General features: G+C 56.2%; 1 protein-coding gene across 15 annotated transcripts in view; it reads right to left on the bottom strand.

The window, feature by feature from the left end:
• Nucleotides 1–17,575, bottom strand: part of ASAP2 (ArfGAP with SH3 domain, ankyrin repeat and PH domain 2) — a 164,301-nt gene that overhangs the window by 68,027 nt on the left and 78,699 nt on the right. For all 15 annotated transcript variants that reach the window (XM_085020000.1, XM_085019995.1, XM_021087869.2 and 12 more), the window contains 3 exons: nt 15,684–15,829; nt 2,982–3,056; nt 1,496–1,545 (listed from right to left, as the gene is read on the bottom strand). In XM_085020000.1, the coding sequence (XP_084876126.1) occupies nt 1,496–1,545; nt 2,982–3,056; nt 15,684–15,829 (271 nt within the window). The remainder of the gene's footprint in view (nt 1–1,495; nt 1,546–2,981; nt 3,057–15,683; nt 15,830–17,575) is intronic.

A 17,575-nucleotide genomic window follows, 5' to 3' on the forward strand; every position in this document is an offset into this window, starting at 1 on the left:
CTGAATGGATAAAACATAAATAAACGGTGACCATCTGGCAGGGATGCTGAGACGTGGATTCGTGCGCCAGGGAGGAAGAGGGACTGGAGGGCCCCGGAGGGCCCGGGACAGTCACACGACTCCAGGATCACCCCGACACCACCTCACAGAGATCAAGACCCAGTCCAGGCATCAGTCACTCTGTAACGACCAGGCACGGAACCACTGGCCGGGAATTTTAAAGACGTCTTAAAACTGTTACATATCACAGGGCCTCTCAGGAGAAATCAATCTCACATGTAAACGGGTAGAGCTACTTTTTAAATTGATCCCAGAAGGACTCTGACTTTTAAAGGGTACGTGCACGTTCCTTCTCCGATTCTGGGACTTTGTCAGCAAGGCTGTCCTCACCGCATCTGGGTGTGTGTCCTGATTTTACAGAATTCGATCCCCTCGCTCCTGCAAGGCTTTTCCCTTCCGAACCAGCAGGCTCTCTCGGGCAGCCCCTCTTCAGAGACCCCTGCATGTCCGTGGTCCAGCAATGCACAGAAGCATTCCCCCGAGGCCCCGGTGGTACTGGGCAGATGCACCTCCTGGCCCTGCCTTCCTGGGGTGACGAGCAGCAAACCCCAAGGCTTGGCCCCCATCTGGAAAGGAGGGATGGGACTCCTCTCCTGAGTCACTGTGCGGAGCTGGCCCGCAGATGCGGGACGCCCACAGGCCAGGACGCCACGTCTACAGCGGCTCCGGGAGCCCAGACCTCCAAGGCGTCTGGCTTAAGGCTCCATCTGTGCTTACATACAAGGGTTTGCTGTCAGTGAATCTCCAGAACCTGGAGCGCGGGAATCTAAGATTCCAGGATGGGACGGACGGGACCAGCACCAAAGGCCTGCTGGGAGCTGTGAGATCCGCACCTCTGAAGAGGTCCCCAGGGCTGGTGAGACCCACCCACCCCACTGACCACCTGGAGTTACATCGGGACAGGCTTTCTTCTCCCCACTTCTCACTCTGCCAGACGCCTCCTACAGTCGTTTCTGCTTCCCCTGAGAAAACGCTACGTTACTACCCAGTGCATGGCAGTTACACAGCAAGCAGGAGGCATTTTTAAACATTTTTCTATTTCTCAGGTATTTCAAATGATTGAAACTATGGTCCCCGCCACTGCTAGCCCAATGCCAGCTAGCTCGATCTGCTCCACTCTGGGAGTGAGAAACAGCAACGGTACAACAGCTGCCTGAGGTCAGCCAGCAGCCGTCAGTTAACTTTCCTGAAAACACCATCCTGCAGCCATCAGGACACAAGAGGGTGAGGAACAGCCTGTTTAGAGAGGTTGTCATGAACGGAGACAACACACGTGAAAGCATTTGGCCTCATGACAAATCACAGCAACACCATTGTGGATAAATTCTTTCCTGGATTAAGGTTTATTTACACAAAACCTTCAAGCAAGAAAAGCTCAATTTAAAACTGAAATCTCAAATGACCTACGCTTATTCTTTAAAATGAAAACACTCACATTTTTGTTTCATAGTCCTTCCAAGCTTTATCAAAAGGCTTTTTCAGATCCTGTAAACAGAGAGGCATAAATTAAACAGGAATAATCATTAACTTCTGGGCAAGATAAACTTACTTAGCCCTAGACTAGACCTGAAAGGAGCATTAATTTCTGTAGTAAGTGACGTATGTGATGCCATGAAAAATAAAGAGCTTACAGCATGGGCTGTTCATTAGATGAGTAAATGGCCTTTCCTCTTTTTTCTCTTTTTAAGAACTTTTTATTATAGAATATACCAAATCAACACAGAGACAAGTGGAAAGAACTGCCTAGGGTGCCTGTCAGCTAGTTATAACAAGTACCAACTACTCACAGCCCAACGAGTTTCACCGACACCCTGCCCTCTGCCCTGGGAGTATTCTAAAATTAAACCCAGAAAGATACAGCCTTGAAGCCGCAAGTATTTTAGTACCTCTCTCTCTCAAAGGAAGGAGTACGGTGTTTGCTGTTGATACAGGAATCTCCCCGATACATGCACCCGAGCTGGGCCCCAAACCAAAGACTACAAGCCAGCCCTCTTCTCCTGAGGTCTCCCCCCTCCCAATTCCGTCTGGAACGGAGGACCTCACAGTCTCTGATACAGCCTGGCTCAAAACACACTGAGCCACTAGAAATTCCATCGAGTGGTTCCCACCGATGTATGCTCCCTTTAACAGCGTCCTTTGGGAAGAAAAAAAATCCTTTTTCTGTGGGTTTTTTTTTTTTTTTTTTTTTTTTTTTTTTTTTTTTTTTTTTGGGACTCTTCATGGCCTTCTGGCCAGGCCACAGCCTGCATCTAAGGCCCCGCGGGAATGGGCCGGGCCCCGCATCAGCCTCTGCACGTGCGGGATTTCCCTCTGCCTTGCTCCCCCTCCCATTTTCCTGACTAACTTGTCTGACTCGCTCTCTGGGCCCCCCAGGGATGACAGGTAGCTTTCTTGGGTGTCCTCACGGCTCCCCGGGCCTGGCCTTCCCTGCTCTCCTGGACTTTCTGTCTCATAAAGGCCCCCGAGATCGGCCTCTGGAAGCCAGATGAGACCAGGGAGCACGTGTGGACCCATCCAAGAGCGGGGTCTCCCATGACCTGGGGTGAGGTCATCTCTGTCTCCTACCCCATGTCTGCCTGTGCCAATGACACCCAAAGCAGCCTGGCGCTCAGCACCGGGTGCCCACATGCCGCTCAAGGCGTGAGCATCCTGCGCGCTCAGGCTGGGGAACAGACCCCACAGAAAACCCCACCCGGCCAGGACCCCTTCCCAGTGGCCCCCCGGGGCCACGCCGGCTGGAAAGCCAGCTTCCCCACACAGGCTCCCGCCCAAGCGGCTGAGCCCCGAAGTCACGGACAGGCTCCCGAAGAACTTGGCCCCCCATTCGGAGCACCAGCAGGACGGCCGGAGAGGCCCTGGCCCCCACTGGCAGGCCGGGACCCCACGGTGCCGGCGGGCGGACCGGACTGTGGACGCCGTACCCCCTTCACGCCTCGCAGGTCCCCCTTCAGCAGGCTGTCCAGGGGGAAGGAGATGATGTTGTTCATGTTCTGGATCTGAAAGACAAGAGCAGACACGCGCTCGCCTTCCGCCCCCCGGGCCGAAGAGGGGCCTCCCTCGCGCCTGCCCGGCGGCTCTCCCCGCGGGGCACAGGCGACCGGGCCGGCGCCGGCGTCCGCCTGTGTCTCGGTGACACCCCCGTGAGCCAGCCCCACACAGCCTGGAAGGACAGCCACCCTCGCGCAGAAAACCCGAAGGACAGAACCACCTTGAAGACGCAGGAAGAGCGAGCGGCCCCGGCACGCCCCGCGCCCTCGCGGCCCCTGCGCCCCCGTCCCTCCGGGAGCCCGGACCCCAGACCCCCGGGCGCAGCCCCCAGCAGGGGAAATGGAAAGGAAGGGGTCTCCTGGGAACGTGGACGAGTGAACGCTCAGAGGAGGAGAAAAGAATCGAGTGTGTGTGTGTGTGTGTGTGTGTGTGTGCGCGCGCGCGTGTCCGCACGCGCGTGGCTGAGCAAAGCAGATACAAGATAAGGAGCGACAAGAGGTCCAAGGTCCTAGGTTCTTCTCCCTGAAGCAAGAAGGCAGGAGAGGGTGGTTTAGCAGGTTGTCACCATGGATTAGATCGGGGAGACCAAACCTCCGACGGGCTCAGAGAGCTCCACCCGGCCAGCCCCGAGCCCAGCAGGCTTCAGTCAGCGAGCGCCTAAGGCACAGGCTCCCCGAGTCCCGAACCCGAGAGCCACCCCCCGCCCCCGCCCCCAGTCAGCACACCTGCTGCTCGGCCTGGGACGGGGGGGAGGGGGGGCTTGCACAAGTGTCACTCGGGGTACACGCACCCAGACGACGGGGCCGTAAGAGGAGAAGAACAGGAGCAAGGACTTTGGAACACTTTGTGGTCCCCCCTACAATCGAGCAAAGGAAAATTTGATTTTTAATAGAATTACCTTGAGTGGAACAATTATTAGGGCAATGTGGGACCTGGTTTCCATGCAGTATTCGGCATATGAAAGTTCAACATGGAGAGAGAAATTTACTTGAAAAGTACTGGTACGATGTGGAATAATGCCAGCACCAACCACCCAGCCTGCCAAATACACGGGCAATGAGTGACTGCCATTCCGGAAAGGGCTTTTTGGGCAGCCCCTGCCCTAGGCAGACACAGCTCAACATTTGTCACGTACCAGGAGTCCTCTGAGGCACAAGGTTGTCAGCCGGGACTGGCTGAGATTAGCCTCGAGGGTCAGAAGCTGAGTCTAAGGCGAGGTCCTGAGGCCGACTGGAAGGCAGAGAAAGCCACAGGCCGTGCGCGTGAATCACCCGAGCACACACCTGACCTGTGCTTCCGCTGAACCTGGAGGAGCCGCGTGGACGCGTCCCCACCGCCTCCTCTGCAAGGACGCGCGCAACTCGGTGCCCAGGCCAGCTGGGTGCCCCCAGCCGTCCCCTCCACCTCCTGTGTCACCCCTCCTCCTTCAGTTGGCTCCGGTGCTGCCTGCAGAGTCCCCTCCTTGCCTCTCTGCCACCCTGCTCCTGGGCCGGCCCCCGCGTTTCCCCAGCTCCGGGTCACTGTCCCCTAGTCCCTGCTGCCCTGGCCCCTGCTCCGCAGTTGTGGGGTTTATCTGGTGTGTGCCCTAATAAAGCCCAAACCTACCCGGCTCACGGTCCACCCTCGTTTGCCCCTTCGCACCTTCATCTCCGCCTGCCCTGCTCTGGTCCCCGCGTCTAGGCTCCCACTCCATCTGCTCCACCCTGAGCTGCACGTCTGCCCCGTGTCCCCAGGTTCCGGGGCTTCCCGTCCAGCAGGATTTTCTCAGAACACGTCCTCTCCATTAATATCCTCGACCGCTCAGCAGGAAGTAAGCCTCCCCCCACCGCCCCATGTTTTCCTTTTAAAAAATTTCTTGAGGGACCTGACAGGTTCTACCCTGCATTCGTCTGTATCAATCTCACACCATAAATCCTAAAGGGCAGCTTCAAGCGTTTATATTCACTCAGCACAGAGCTTGGCCCAGAGCAGACACTCGAAAAACACTGGCTGAATCAATTTATCTTAGTATTTTTCTGAGCCTGTAAGAGACAGACTCTAGAGATGCATTAATAGCTTTAAGCATCAAATAATGAATGTGAGACTTCACTCATTAATCATGTATTTACTGACTGCCTATCTCATAGACAGCCGTAAGCCAGCTACTAAGAGGGCTAAACACGACGGGTGTTTGCCTTCTCTGAGATTTAAACAGGAAGTCTAAACAGACCACGTGCAGCATGTCTGACTCGTACAGACGCCAGGGGCTCCTGATAGAAAGAATCGAAGACCAGGGCTTGGAGCAGTCGGGGCTTGGGAAGAAGGTGATGTCCCAGCTGCTGAGCCCGGAGACTCTGCCCATTCGTCCACTGATCCAGGGCCATGGGGAGTCAGAGGCTCAGGCCCACTCGGTCCTGAAGGCTGCCTGGAGGGGAGCCGAGGCAGCGCCATCCTGGACGAGGCTCGGGCAAGAAATGGGGCAGCAGGACCTGCCTGAAGGGGAGGGTCAGAGCCGCTGGGGGGGAGGCTGAGCCAAAGACACCAGAGCAACTCAGATATGGGGGGTGGGGGCAAAGAGAGTAAAACGCTGGCAGACAAAAACTTGCATTTGTAGGAAGCAGCCTAGGATGTTTTTACGAAAAGCGTACTCCAAGCGTTGCATGACTGAGAAAAACCCCGAGATTGTCTGTTGCAGGGAGACCACCGCCCAGAATCTGGTTGCTGCATCTCTTATTAGACTCTTTAACTCAGATGAGAACTCGGGTACTGAGGACAGGGATTAGGTGAGAAGAGGCACACCAAGCTCTGGCACCCAGAGTTAAACACCAAAGTGAAGGAGCGTGACAATCTAAGGACATCCAAACACTGGGCCAGCTTGCTTTCATCCCGGACACTGGGGACAGGGTGGCAGGACATTAAACAGGCAGCACCACCGTGATGAGTGCCACCAAGGGCCCCTCAGGGAGTGACACGAGATAAAGCTGGGCCGGCCCAGAGGGCCCAGGAGACAGGGATGAACCAGACAGAACCTCCGTCCCCACCAACTCTGGGCCTAACAGCAGAGATAAGGCCATTATCTAAGCGAGGAGTGTGCCCTGCGGAAACGCTGTGGGCCGTCAATAAAACAGCGCGGAATCTCTAGGAAGAGAAAATCACCTCCCGTCTGGACCCCAGGGAAACCTCTGCTGATTGGGGTTATGGAATACAGGCCTCCAAAGAGAGGGAGAGTTTTGTCTTGCAGGATGGGGTGGGGCATCCGGGCACAGGAGCGCAATGTGGGGGGGGGCACCTCAGCCAGGCTGGGGTGGGGGGAGCAGGGGGGAGATGAGAGCTTAAAAGAGCAGCTGGAAGAGAATCCTGCCAAGGGGCTGCTGGCCTTCATTCCACCCATCTCGCTTTCTGGGGTTACTCCAATGATCTAAAATAAGAAACTATTACTTCTCTCATCAGAAAATAATTAGCTCCACTATGACAAGAGACAGAAAGTAGATTAGCGGTTGCCTGGGGCTGGGGGAGGGGGCAGTGGGGATTAACCGTGAGAGGACAGGAGGGGCCTTACTGGGGAGAACAAAGTGTCCCCAAACTGATCTAAGGCACATCACTTGGTAAAGCCGCCAGAAAAATCACAACTTGCATAACTGAAATGGGTACCTTTTGTGACAAAACAGACCTCGTAAAGCTGTTCGTTTTTTTAAGGAAACTGTCCTGAACACAGACACACAGCATCCCCGTCAACGGGTTTACGAACAAAGCTCCCAGCTCGTGGCCCAGCCTCCGCCCGCCCGAGCCCCACAGGCGCCCTGACTCAGGGGGAGCAGCCAGGAAATGACTGGCCCTCCCCCGGGCCTGGGCTCTGAACCCAGCCCGAGCCCAGAGGCCCTGTCTCAGCAAGAGCACCCTGCAGCAAGAAGGATGGGCTCTGGGTCTCCCTGGACTGTCTGTCTGCCCTGGGGCCGCCCAGGAGCCTCAGGCTCACGGCCAAAGGAACCACCTCCTAAAGGAACCATCTCCACGCTGGCCAAAGGCGAGGAAAACCACGGCCGAAAGACGTAACTGCACATGTCTTGCGCTCAGCAGCTCCAGCCTCAATTTACGAGTAATGAAGTTGTCATGATCTATGGGAAGAATTAAATGGCCCCGGGTAACCCAACTGGAACATTCTCCTTAGCACCAAGCAAGCAGCAGGCTTTCTCTTACGCTCTGACTTTCCACAAGCTTATTAAGTAAAATGGCTTTCAGGAACACCAAGCACGATCTGAACAAAAATTATTACTCCTAACCACTGCTGGTAAGTACGGCTCTGATTCCAAGAGCACACAGGCAATCTTTAGAGCCACGAGCCTCCCTTCTCTGTCCCCGCTCTTCCTGGGTTCACCTGGATCCGGATGTCTGACAAGATGACTCAGTGAGGAGTCAGGTGTCTGCGATCTCAGGAGGAGACCTGCAGTGCTTCAGCCAGGGGCAGGCAGACAGGCCATCAGAGATCAAGAGCGGCCTCACTGCTAACCTCACAGCTGATTAGCAAACAAAGCCAGACAAGGAGATGGGGAGGGTGGGTGGCGAATACAGCCAGACAAGAGCCATCTTTTCCCGCGGTTCTTCCTACTTATTATTTGTTTTAATATGCCACTTCCATATTCTAAAATCTTTCCCACCGTCCCCCCAAACACTTGCCAGCCCCCAACTCCTTTAGCTCCGTCACTGGTTACTAGCTGCTGCTGGTCCAGCCACAGCTCGGCTCCTGATCCCAGCCTGGCCCCGGGAACACCAGCGCCGCCTTCTCCTCCACTCAGGCACTGAGAACACCGCTCTGCCCCGGGGACCCGTCCAGACAGGATTCTTGCACCGCAGTGCTATTCCTCAGAAACGGCCGAGAGAAGAGAGACTCAAAACCGGAAGTCAGAGTTCCCATCTGGTGCAGCGGAAACGAATCCGACTAGTATCCATGAGGAAGCGGGTTCGATCCCTGGCCTTGCTCAGTGGGTTAAGGAATCGGCCTTGCCGTGAGCTGTGGTGTAGGTTGCAGACGCGGCTCAGATCCCGCGTTGCTATGGTTGTGGTGTAGGCTGGCAGTCACAGATCCGATTCTACCCCTAGCCTGGGAACGTCCATGTGCTAAAGGTATGGCCCTAAAGACAGAAAAAAGAAAAAAAAAAAGTCGCTGGGCAGCCTCCCTACCTCCAGTCTAGAAAAACTCAGGACCTCCCAGGCTCTCCTCAAAAACCCAGACTGCTCTCTGGGGATATAAGCTTGTCCTGAAAGGACCACACATGACACACGGCCAAAGAGCCTCACCCGAAACGCTCGTGTGTCACGAAAGCTTACTCTGATGTGCCTGGTTTACGAGACACGTGAGAGAGAAAAGACACTGCTGGGGTCTGCAGAGCTTTTACCTTTTTAACTTGAGCAAATGCTGCTCTGAGTCAAAGAAGGGCAAACACCTGTTGACAGGGGCACGGGCCGGCTGCACCTCCATGTCGGAGGGTGAGGAGCTGCACAAAGGCCTCAGACCTACTACCTCACTGCTTCAGTTGGGGCATTCTTAGCAGGGGCTTCAGGAAGAGCCAGGAGATGCGCCTAGGAAACAGGCAGCACCTGCTGGAAATGCTGAGTCCTCTCCAGGAGCTAAAGCCGAAGACCTGGGGTGGGGCGGGGGGGGGGGGGGGTGGCCTTGCCGGGCTGTTACGGCAGCAGGTAAAGCGTTACACCTGCGCAGTCCAATGTGCCAGCCACTGGCCACGCCAGCCCATTCAAGTTTCAATGGGTTAAAATTAAATCAGGTTGAAAAGGGAATTCCTCAGCTGCACTAGCATCAGCAAGTGCTCAATAGCCACGTGTGGTCCGTGGCTTCTTGTACTAGATGCAGAAAATGTAGGCCATTTCCACCCGTGTAAAAATTCCTAGTGGAGAGCAGTGCTTTAGACCAACAGCTTACAAAGCAGTTTTTTTAAGCAGCTTTCCCGAGATGTCACGGAGACACAAAAACCTACAGACGTTTAACGTGCACGATTCCCTAAGTTGTGACATATAGGAAAGCCCACAAAACCACTGCCAAAATCTGGGGAACGTACCCCTCAGCCCAGGAGTTTCCCTGTGCCCCCCGTGATCCTCAGCTCCCAGGTCCTCACTCCCCAGGCAACCACCGATCGAACTGCCTCCGAACCCACAGAGCAGCGTGCGTGCGTTTTCCAGGGCTTTGCACGCAGGACTCCAACAGCACGCGACCCTTTTTGTTGGCGTCTTTCTTACCTACCTCGAGCTCCACCCGTGTTGTTCCATCAATGGCTCGTTTCTTTTTCTGGCTGAACAGTAATTTCATTGTCTGGCTTATCCAGACACCTGCTGAAGGCTTTTGAGTTCTTTCCAGTTTGGGGGCTGCTACAAATCTTACACATAAAGATGCTCTGATTCCTCACGGGGCAGGGGTCTCAAAACCCTGCAGAAGGTGACCAGAGGAGGAAGGAAGGGAGGCGGCGAGCCCCGTGAAAGCCAGTGGAGGAAGATTCCCGACGGGTGGGATTCCCCACACACAGGGCCCTCGCAGGCTGTGCTGGCAGGTCCACAGCGCGGCCCTCTCTGATCTCCCCAAAGGCTGCTTGTCTGAACGAGTGAGCATCCAGACAGAAAATCTCTTGGAGAAGCCGGAGGTCCTAGGTAAAGGGGCCTGAATCAATCACCATATGGCACAGGGCCACCAAATGGCATGTAAGCTTCCCAACGGCTCTGAGAGGTCGGGGTTGTCCCCATTTTACAGAAATGGGGACAGAGGGAGAGTGAAGCCACCCACGCTGCCCCCAAATCCCACAGCTCAGCAGCAGCAGAGATGAGAACATGACCAGTCCCACCCACCCCTGACCCATGGTGGGCTGGGGACAGGCTGTGAGACTGGACGCAGGCCCCCCAGTGCGTCTTCACAGAACCCCCCACTCCCAGTCCACAGAGCAGGTCATCAGAGACGTATGAGGAAACGTCACAAGGGAAAACCAGCGAGGTCTCTTGCATCTTTGGCTGCTTCTCCCCAGAGCTGCTGACAGCACCACCCAAGGTCTAGGCGTGTGTGCACACACACACAAGGGGCCCTTGCGAGCACACACTTCCAGGCCTGTTTCCGGCAGCAGAGTCCCTCTGATGGTTTAATTCAAAAGGAGACAGGGGAACCGACGCCGATCTTGAGTGGTTAACACAAACGGCAGGATCAAAACCAGCCAGCTGCCAAAACACCAGCAACTCTGACACCACCAGAAAGAGAGCAAAGAGCTGACCTGGTTTCTGCCTTTAATGCCGTGTCTCTGGCAGCCCCACTGCTTTGATCTTTCAGGTTCTAAGTGGAGGGAAATGGCGAGTCTTCCCTCTTCCACGAGAGACGAGACGATGAAAGGACACATGGCAGCCTGCCCACAAGTGAGCAGAGAACCCCTGTGCAGCCAAATCTGAGCGCAGAGGGAGCAGCACAGAGGAGCCCAGCATCACGCAATCCACAGCTCCTAAAACCCCTGTGACATCAAGACATCAACCTAAACCCAAACCACCTTTTCATATTTATTACCTTCTGGAATTCGAGGTTAGAACCTCCTTGCCGGCCTCAGCTAGACCTGGGTGCCCAACCCCCATCTCCCCAGGGGGAGGCGTCTGAGCAGCCCACACCGCTGCTCTCTGGGGCGGCCGGTTCCCAACCAGCCTCACTGGGGAACTGAGCAGAAATGCAAACGGATCAAGAACTCCGGGAAACCACACCCAACAGGGAGTGTTCTAGCAACCCTGCAGGTGCTGCTGCTGCGCTGGCGCTCAAGAACCACAATTCAGCAGGTGTGTGTGGGGACGGGGGGCGGGGGGGGGGGGGGCGCGTTAACAAGTTCCAGGCACTGCTGGTGCTACTGGTCCAAGGACCTCACCTGGAGAACCCCTCTGCTCCAGGGCACTGCTGCGCGGGCTCTACTGTGCTGACTCTCGCCCTGGGCGAATAGAGGGCCTGCTTCAGCAGGCCCAGGGGACGAGGGCCTAGAAGTCTGCACATCTAAGCAGCCCCAGGTGACTAGGATCCTGGGGATGAAAGGAAACAAACCAAGGCCAAGTCCTCTGCAAACTGAACTCGGCAGTACACAGGTACTGCTGTGGTTTGCCACGATTTAGAGCTTAAGGGCTGACTTATCCGCAGTGGGAGTGAGGGGAAGTTCCCAGACTAAGGGTCAAATTAGAGCTGCAGCTGCTGGGCTACACCACAGCCACAGCAACATGGAATCTGAGCCGTGTCTGCAACCTACACCCCAGCTCATGGCAATGCTGGATCCTTAACCCACTGAGTGAGGCCAGGGATCAAACCTGCGTCCTCATGGACGCTAGTTGCATTTGTTACCACTGAGCCATAACAGAAACTCCAAGACATTTTAAAATGTAGGACATTTTCAGTAGAAGAGTGAAAAGAGAAGAAAGCTGTGGGAACCCCAAGGGGGAGACTCTGGCAGAGGCAGCTCTCAGTTCAGCAACGAGATGGGCTTCACCCACACGGAGAACTGGCCGCTGGCAGAGAGCTGGGAAGACGCGCCGGGCCCTGCCGCGGTGCAGCGGATCCCCGCTGCCTCCACACTGAGGCCCCCCCGCACAGGCAAAGCAAGGCCATGCTCCCCAACAATCTTACGAGCTCTCCACTGAAGAGCTAAATGTCTTTCTCATTGCAATCATTTGTGTAAAGAAAGAAAAAAAAAAAATCCAAGACTTAGGGGTCCGTTGGCCAGTGGGACTCTCAGGTTCCTCCTTCCATGGAGCAAAGTGAGATTCCTCCAGCCCGGCTCCGCGGCCAGACCGCGCCCTGGGCTCCATCCGGGGCTCAGCATCTGCCGGCCCCGCTCTCACCTGCAGCGGGTTCCGCGGACCCCGAGTGCACACTTCACGAGCAATTCTGTGAAACCAGAGACAGAGACTGTCTGCAAAGGACCTTTCGGGGCTCCATCCCCACTAAGGCAGCCGTTTGTTCAAAGGCCACTTCTTGGCGCAGAAACGGCCCTGGAACAGCCTTTCCAGGATTCGCACATCCATCTGGCGAGAGGAAAAGAACCCAGGAGACGGCTGCCTCTATAACCTGCTGAATGTCACACGTGTGACACGTGTTGCTGGCGCTGCCGGGTTTTTGCCTTTATCCTGCGTTCCCGCAGCCTCCGAACGCGAGACACTCGTGCATGGGAACCAAAAGCTCACTTTAGATTAAGTGGGCCTTTCTTTGGGGACGTTCCAACGGCTTTATAAACATTCTTTCAGGCCAAAGAGCAGGTAGAGGGTCATTACTCTTCCTGGGCAAGAGGCAGAACAGAGCATCTTGGCCACACTACACGGAAAGGTTTTTTGAACACCTGAGAGAAAGCAAAAGCAAGGCTTTAAAAATAAGAGGTAGGGAAGATGTGACCCAAAATAGGAGTAAGAATGGTATAAGAAATACCAAAAAAGGAGAATTCTCAGCTAAACAGCTTGCTCACAGTGACAGTGTCTTAGATGCGGCCGCAGCCCTGCAGCACCAGAGCGGGCCTGAACCCGGGCCTGGCGAATGCCGTTCTGGGCACAAGGAAGATGTTTCCTCCCTCTCTCTGATCTTTGCCGGAAAAAGAACCGAAAGCCCTAACTCCACAGAGTAAAAGCCGAACTAAGCCAGGCACAAGGACTCAGAGCTACTGGCGCTGGAACTTGAACGAGGGATTTGACTTAATGACACTGGGACGTGACCTGTGTGCTGGGCTCGGAAGGTGCCCGCCCACGGCCCCCGTTCATCCCGTTGGGCCAGCGGCTGAGGCGGCGATGGTTTCTCACCCAGTTTGAAGACGGGGAAGTTGTCCGGCTGCCTCGCGGCGGCAGCTGCGTGGCTGGCCAGCTCCTCTCTCTACGCTGCTCCCGCGTGGCCTCCCCTCTGTGCCATCTCTCTCTTTCCCCCCAAGAAGCTGACGAGAGGCCCTAATTCCTTTGAACACCACAGTGGAAACAGCATGGGTGTGGAGTGTGAAGAGTGGGGTGTGACTCCCAGCTCTGTCCCGTGCTGGCTCCGGGCAGCGGACAGGAGGAAGAGGTGCCCACCGCTGACGGCTGTTAGTGGGAGAGCACCGGCGGCTGGGGCATTTCTGAGGTCCCCAAAGTGGCAGAGCCGCGGGGAGTGGCCCACCGTGACAAGGTCCCCGTCGCCACGCCCAGACCCTGCTCCACTCTTGGTTTTGCAGAAAATCCAGGCACGAAGGGGCTGCTTTTGTCAAACCGCACGGCTGCTCATGTTAAACCTGAGGCCAAGCGACTCCGTGTGGGGACCCCTCAGGCGGAGTGAGGCTCGTGGGCCCCAAGCAAAAGCTGACGAGGACTCAGAGCCATCAGGAGAGAGCGCGGCTCTAAACCCCAGAGCCTCAGTGATCTAATCCGCAAAGCAGGGACACCACTGACTCACCTTGTGGGACTCGTACAAGGATAAATGAGCTAAGCTGTATAAAAGGCTCGGGCGCTACTCCAGCTGCAGAACCAGGCGTGGCGTCATCACTGCCGTTTGACAGCTGAGGAGCTGCGGGGGGAGCAGCCAGTGGAGCCGGCAGCTGGAGCAGGCACAGACCTGGCTCCTGCCCCTCCCGCTGTCCCCAGGCCCCTGCTCGGCCCCTCCTTCACCATCCTGCTGGGATCGCTCCCTCGGCTCTTCCCGGCTGGACAGATCCTGTTTCCGGACTCACGCATCTTCCACGGTCCTGGCTTCCCTCTTCATGCTGCTGAATCACAACCTTTAGGAGTTTCAGAGAAATGACACTTGGGAGCGACGCGTTTTGGGCCTTGCACATCTGAAACCTCTCGCTCTGCTCTCAGGCTCGGGGGCGGGTCTGATTCCAGGTTAGAATCGTGTTCCTCGGGATTTTCGTGGCAATGCTCCAGGCCTTTTAGGTTCCAGGGCCACGCTTGCACCACCGCGGCTCCACCCTCTGCGCCCCGGCCTTGAAGGGCTTTTGCGATTTCCCAGGGAGATGCCTCGGGGCGGCCCCCTCTGCTGCTCTTTCTGAGATGCCTGTCAGTGGATACGGGATCTTGAGGATTAATCCTCGTCTCGTCTTGCATCCATTTTCCACTTTTGGGTCTTGGTCCTTTTCATCTATTTTCTAAGAGATTTCCTTTGCTCCAGCCCTTCACACAGGATTTTCAGTTTTCTATTTTCCTGCATTAACTGTCCCCCCTTTAACAGCAAGCTGCATCCCGCCCTCCCTTCTGCTCTCTGAGGAATTTTTCTAAAGTTTCTTCTGCTCTTTGCACCGTCTCCATTTCCTCCAAGTTCATTTTTTTCCATTTATTTTGGTCTCTTTCCTTCTGCGTTCATTCATATTTAAGAGAGAGGCACACAGCAGCTGGCTGACAACTCAGTGAGGCGGGGCTTATCTGCGAGGGGCTGGGAGGCCACTATGAGACTGTTCACTACGAGACCCCCACGTGTCGGCATCTATGAAATCGTCCCTGGGACCATGCAGTTAAAAAAAAAGTCCCACTCGGTGGTGAGATGCTGACACGCGTGTGTGCCGGGGTCCAGGGAGCAGGGCCAGAGCTCTGCTATTCTGCATGCTGTCGGCCTGTCTGCAACAGGACAAACGGGCAACCAACTTGACAAACGCCCCAAGAGATCCCAAACTACCCCAAGTAAAAATCTTAAGCACAGCAATGGCTTTCTACTGTTCCCGTTTCCCACTGAACTATTTGACGGGACAGGGAGAGCAACCCAGAGCCTGGAGGACCTGCTCCTTTGCCCCCGCGGCTCACGCGCAACATGCCCCCTTGCTTCCGCCGTTTCGGCCGCGCCTACGAACCCGCTGTCATCAGCTCTTCAAGCACGATGAGCTAGTTTTCACTTCTTATGAGCCTGTTGACAGGAGAAACGAAAAAAACACTGCTGTCTGCGACTTACACAGAGAGCACTGTGGACCTGCTGACCCGGTCTGGTGGCCGTGACCTCTGGGAGACGCTGGGGGAGCAGAACGGGAAAGAGACGCTGGGACCTCCAGTGGACACTCCCCTTTGGAAGCAAGCCCTCGGCAGGGCCACAAACACGCTCTCAGGCTGCCCGCTGGAGAAGGAGCAGAATCCTGCCCCCACAGCCAGGATGGCACTGGGCTGCCAAGCAAGCACAAGGAAGAACGCCACTGGCCCCACCTTAAAACCCAAGCGCCCACTGCAGGCGGGAAGGACTCGCCCCACCTCCCACTCGCTTTTCTTAGGCTCTGCACTTGGGAGCTTAAAAGGCCTTGAAACAGTCACAGCAATTTCTGTGTTTTGATTACAGGTTACCTTACTCTGGAAGAGGGTCTGAAAGATATTTGCTAAATATTTTAAGTTTAAATAGCTACTAGAATTACCAGAAACAGACTGTTCTACACTGTTTAGAAAAAACTGAAGTCAGAGGCCCCTGAGAAGATGAAGGCACTGGTCCATTTTGTGCCTCAGCTGTGTACCCTTTTAAGATGCCAAGTTGAATTTAAAGTCTTTCTTGTTAGAGTCAAAATGACACTTCTAAAATGCATCCCTGAGGGACCCAGTGTAGAGGAAGCTCGATCGCTGGGCCTTTCCCGGGCAGGATGCTCACTCCTGTGTGCAGCCGCGCCGTGGGTCTCTCGGCGGAGCCCCTTTCCCGCGGGGCCCAGCCGCGCACACGATCCCGCACTTACCAGGTTTTTGAAGAGCGCTGTCAACTCCTTGGTGAAGACGGAGAACTTGAGGAAGGCGCTCCCCAGGTCCGGGTCATCTCTGCACACGCAGTTGCCCCCGAACTTCTCCAGGGCCTGGGTGTACTGCTCTTCGTTTTCCACGTGCGCTGTGACAGCAACGTGAGAAGCATTGTTAAGGCGCCGGCCGCTCCAGCCCCGTCCCCACCAGCCTCTTCTCGCTTGTGAACAGAATCAGACACATCAACGGACTAGAATCCAAGAAAAGCCAAGTGGCGCCGGGAGCAGAAGGAACTTGTCTGTCCTGACCAGCACTCACCATGCCGGCCACAGGCCCCAAAAGAACAAGCTCGGTGACCGGAAGGGAGCGAGTCCCACATGAGTCCCGGGCCCTCCAGCTTGTGGCACGAGACCCCAAGGGAACCTCCTGCTTCCCGGGCTCCTAGGGCCCCTCCTGGCCTGCGCGATGGCTGGAGCCCAGCGCCTAGCTGGCGCTCGCAGGCGTGCCCACAGCTCCCCTTTCAAGCTGGGAGAACCGCACCCCGGAGCAAGGCCAGGGTGGCCAAGGTCAGCTCAGCCTCCAGGCCTCTGCTCGCGACACATCCTCTGCCCAGGCCCTGCCTCCTCTGGGAAGCCTTCCTGGCTGGCACTCAGCACGCTGCACTCCAACTGTCTGGCAGGCATGTCCCCAGTGCCGGAAGTGCTTCCAGGGTGGGACTGTTGCACTGCTCCTCGTACTGGAGCATAAGACAACACACTGTTGTTTGAAGAGAAAACGCAAGCCCTGCCATCCGTCTGAAGGCATTTTGCCAGCATTAGACTTCAATGCAGCACCTGCGAGCGTGAAAAACCTGGCTTCTGGGTCTCAAGCTGTGTGGCTGCCCAGCCCTGCTGGACGTGAAAATCACACACGGCTCTTTGTCAAACTGCGGAAGCCAGAGGCCGTCTCAGGCCTCTGAGTCAGAAACAGGGCAGGGGCAGGGGCCAGAGATCACTCTGGAAAGGCGACATGGTTCATCATAATCCCCTAACGTCTGGGTCAAGCGCTTTTAAGTGAATCCAGCCGGTCTGTAATAAGACAGCACCTGCGGCCTGAACACCTGATTTCCCTTCTTCATCACTTCGATCGGAAAGGTGACACGACATCCTGTAGGCACAAGATGCCAGGAGAACGTGCAGTGAAAGCTCGCACGAGATCCCTGCCTGGCCGGGCCACCAACACGCTCTCGGGCAGCCCACGGCGGCGGAGTCCTGCTCCCACAGCTCCAGGGAGAGCACAGAGCTGCCGAGCGGCCGCAGGAAACCTTGGTGCTGCAGCTTCTTCACTGAGGAACACCCTGAAACGCCCCTCCAGTCCCCCAAACTCCTCCTCAGGGAACCAAAGCCACCAGCAGCAATGCCACTGCTAGGCTGGGCCTGACGACCAGGGCACATGGGGACACCCACTTGCGGGGCTGTGCGGCGCCGGGGCCGAGCCCGACCCCCGGGAGCCGCACACGGCGGGTCCACGGGGGCGCCTTCGGGAGTTCCTACGTGCATGTGACAGACACCAGAGCACGTCAATTTCACCGCTTAGGCCCTTTTCCCGCTCCTTCCATCATCCCTACCTTTTAACATTGCAGAGAAAAGCCAGAGCGCCCAGGATTCGCTAAACGTACTTCTGAGACTACACTCAGCAAACGGGTGAACAGACAGAAGCACGAGGGTCGTGACAAAGGGGTGGCAGAGCAGGAAGGGCGCGGCTCCGGCCTGTGCCTTCTGGCAAACACGCCTGACCTGGTCGCACACACGTGCCCTCTTGATGGGAAGGCCAAGGGCCGGCTGTGCAATATTCACAAGGTTAAGGTGACTCGAAGACCAGGGTGGGGCCGCACCCTCAGCCCCACCCAGCGGCG

Source organism: Sus scrofa, chromosome 3 (assembly GCF_054392235.1).
Source record: "Sus scrofa isolate SSC_HxYL_T2T_F1_AM1 chromosome 3, Sscrofa_HxYL_maternal_Yorkshire_Landrace_v2.0, whole genome shotgun sequence".
Taxonomy (NCBI): Eukaryota; Metazoa; Chordata; class Mammalia; order Artiodactyla; family Suidae; genus Sus; species Sus scrofa.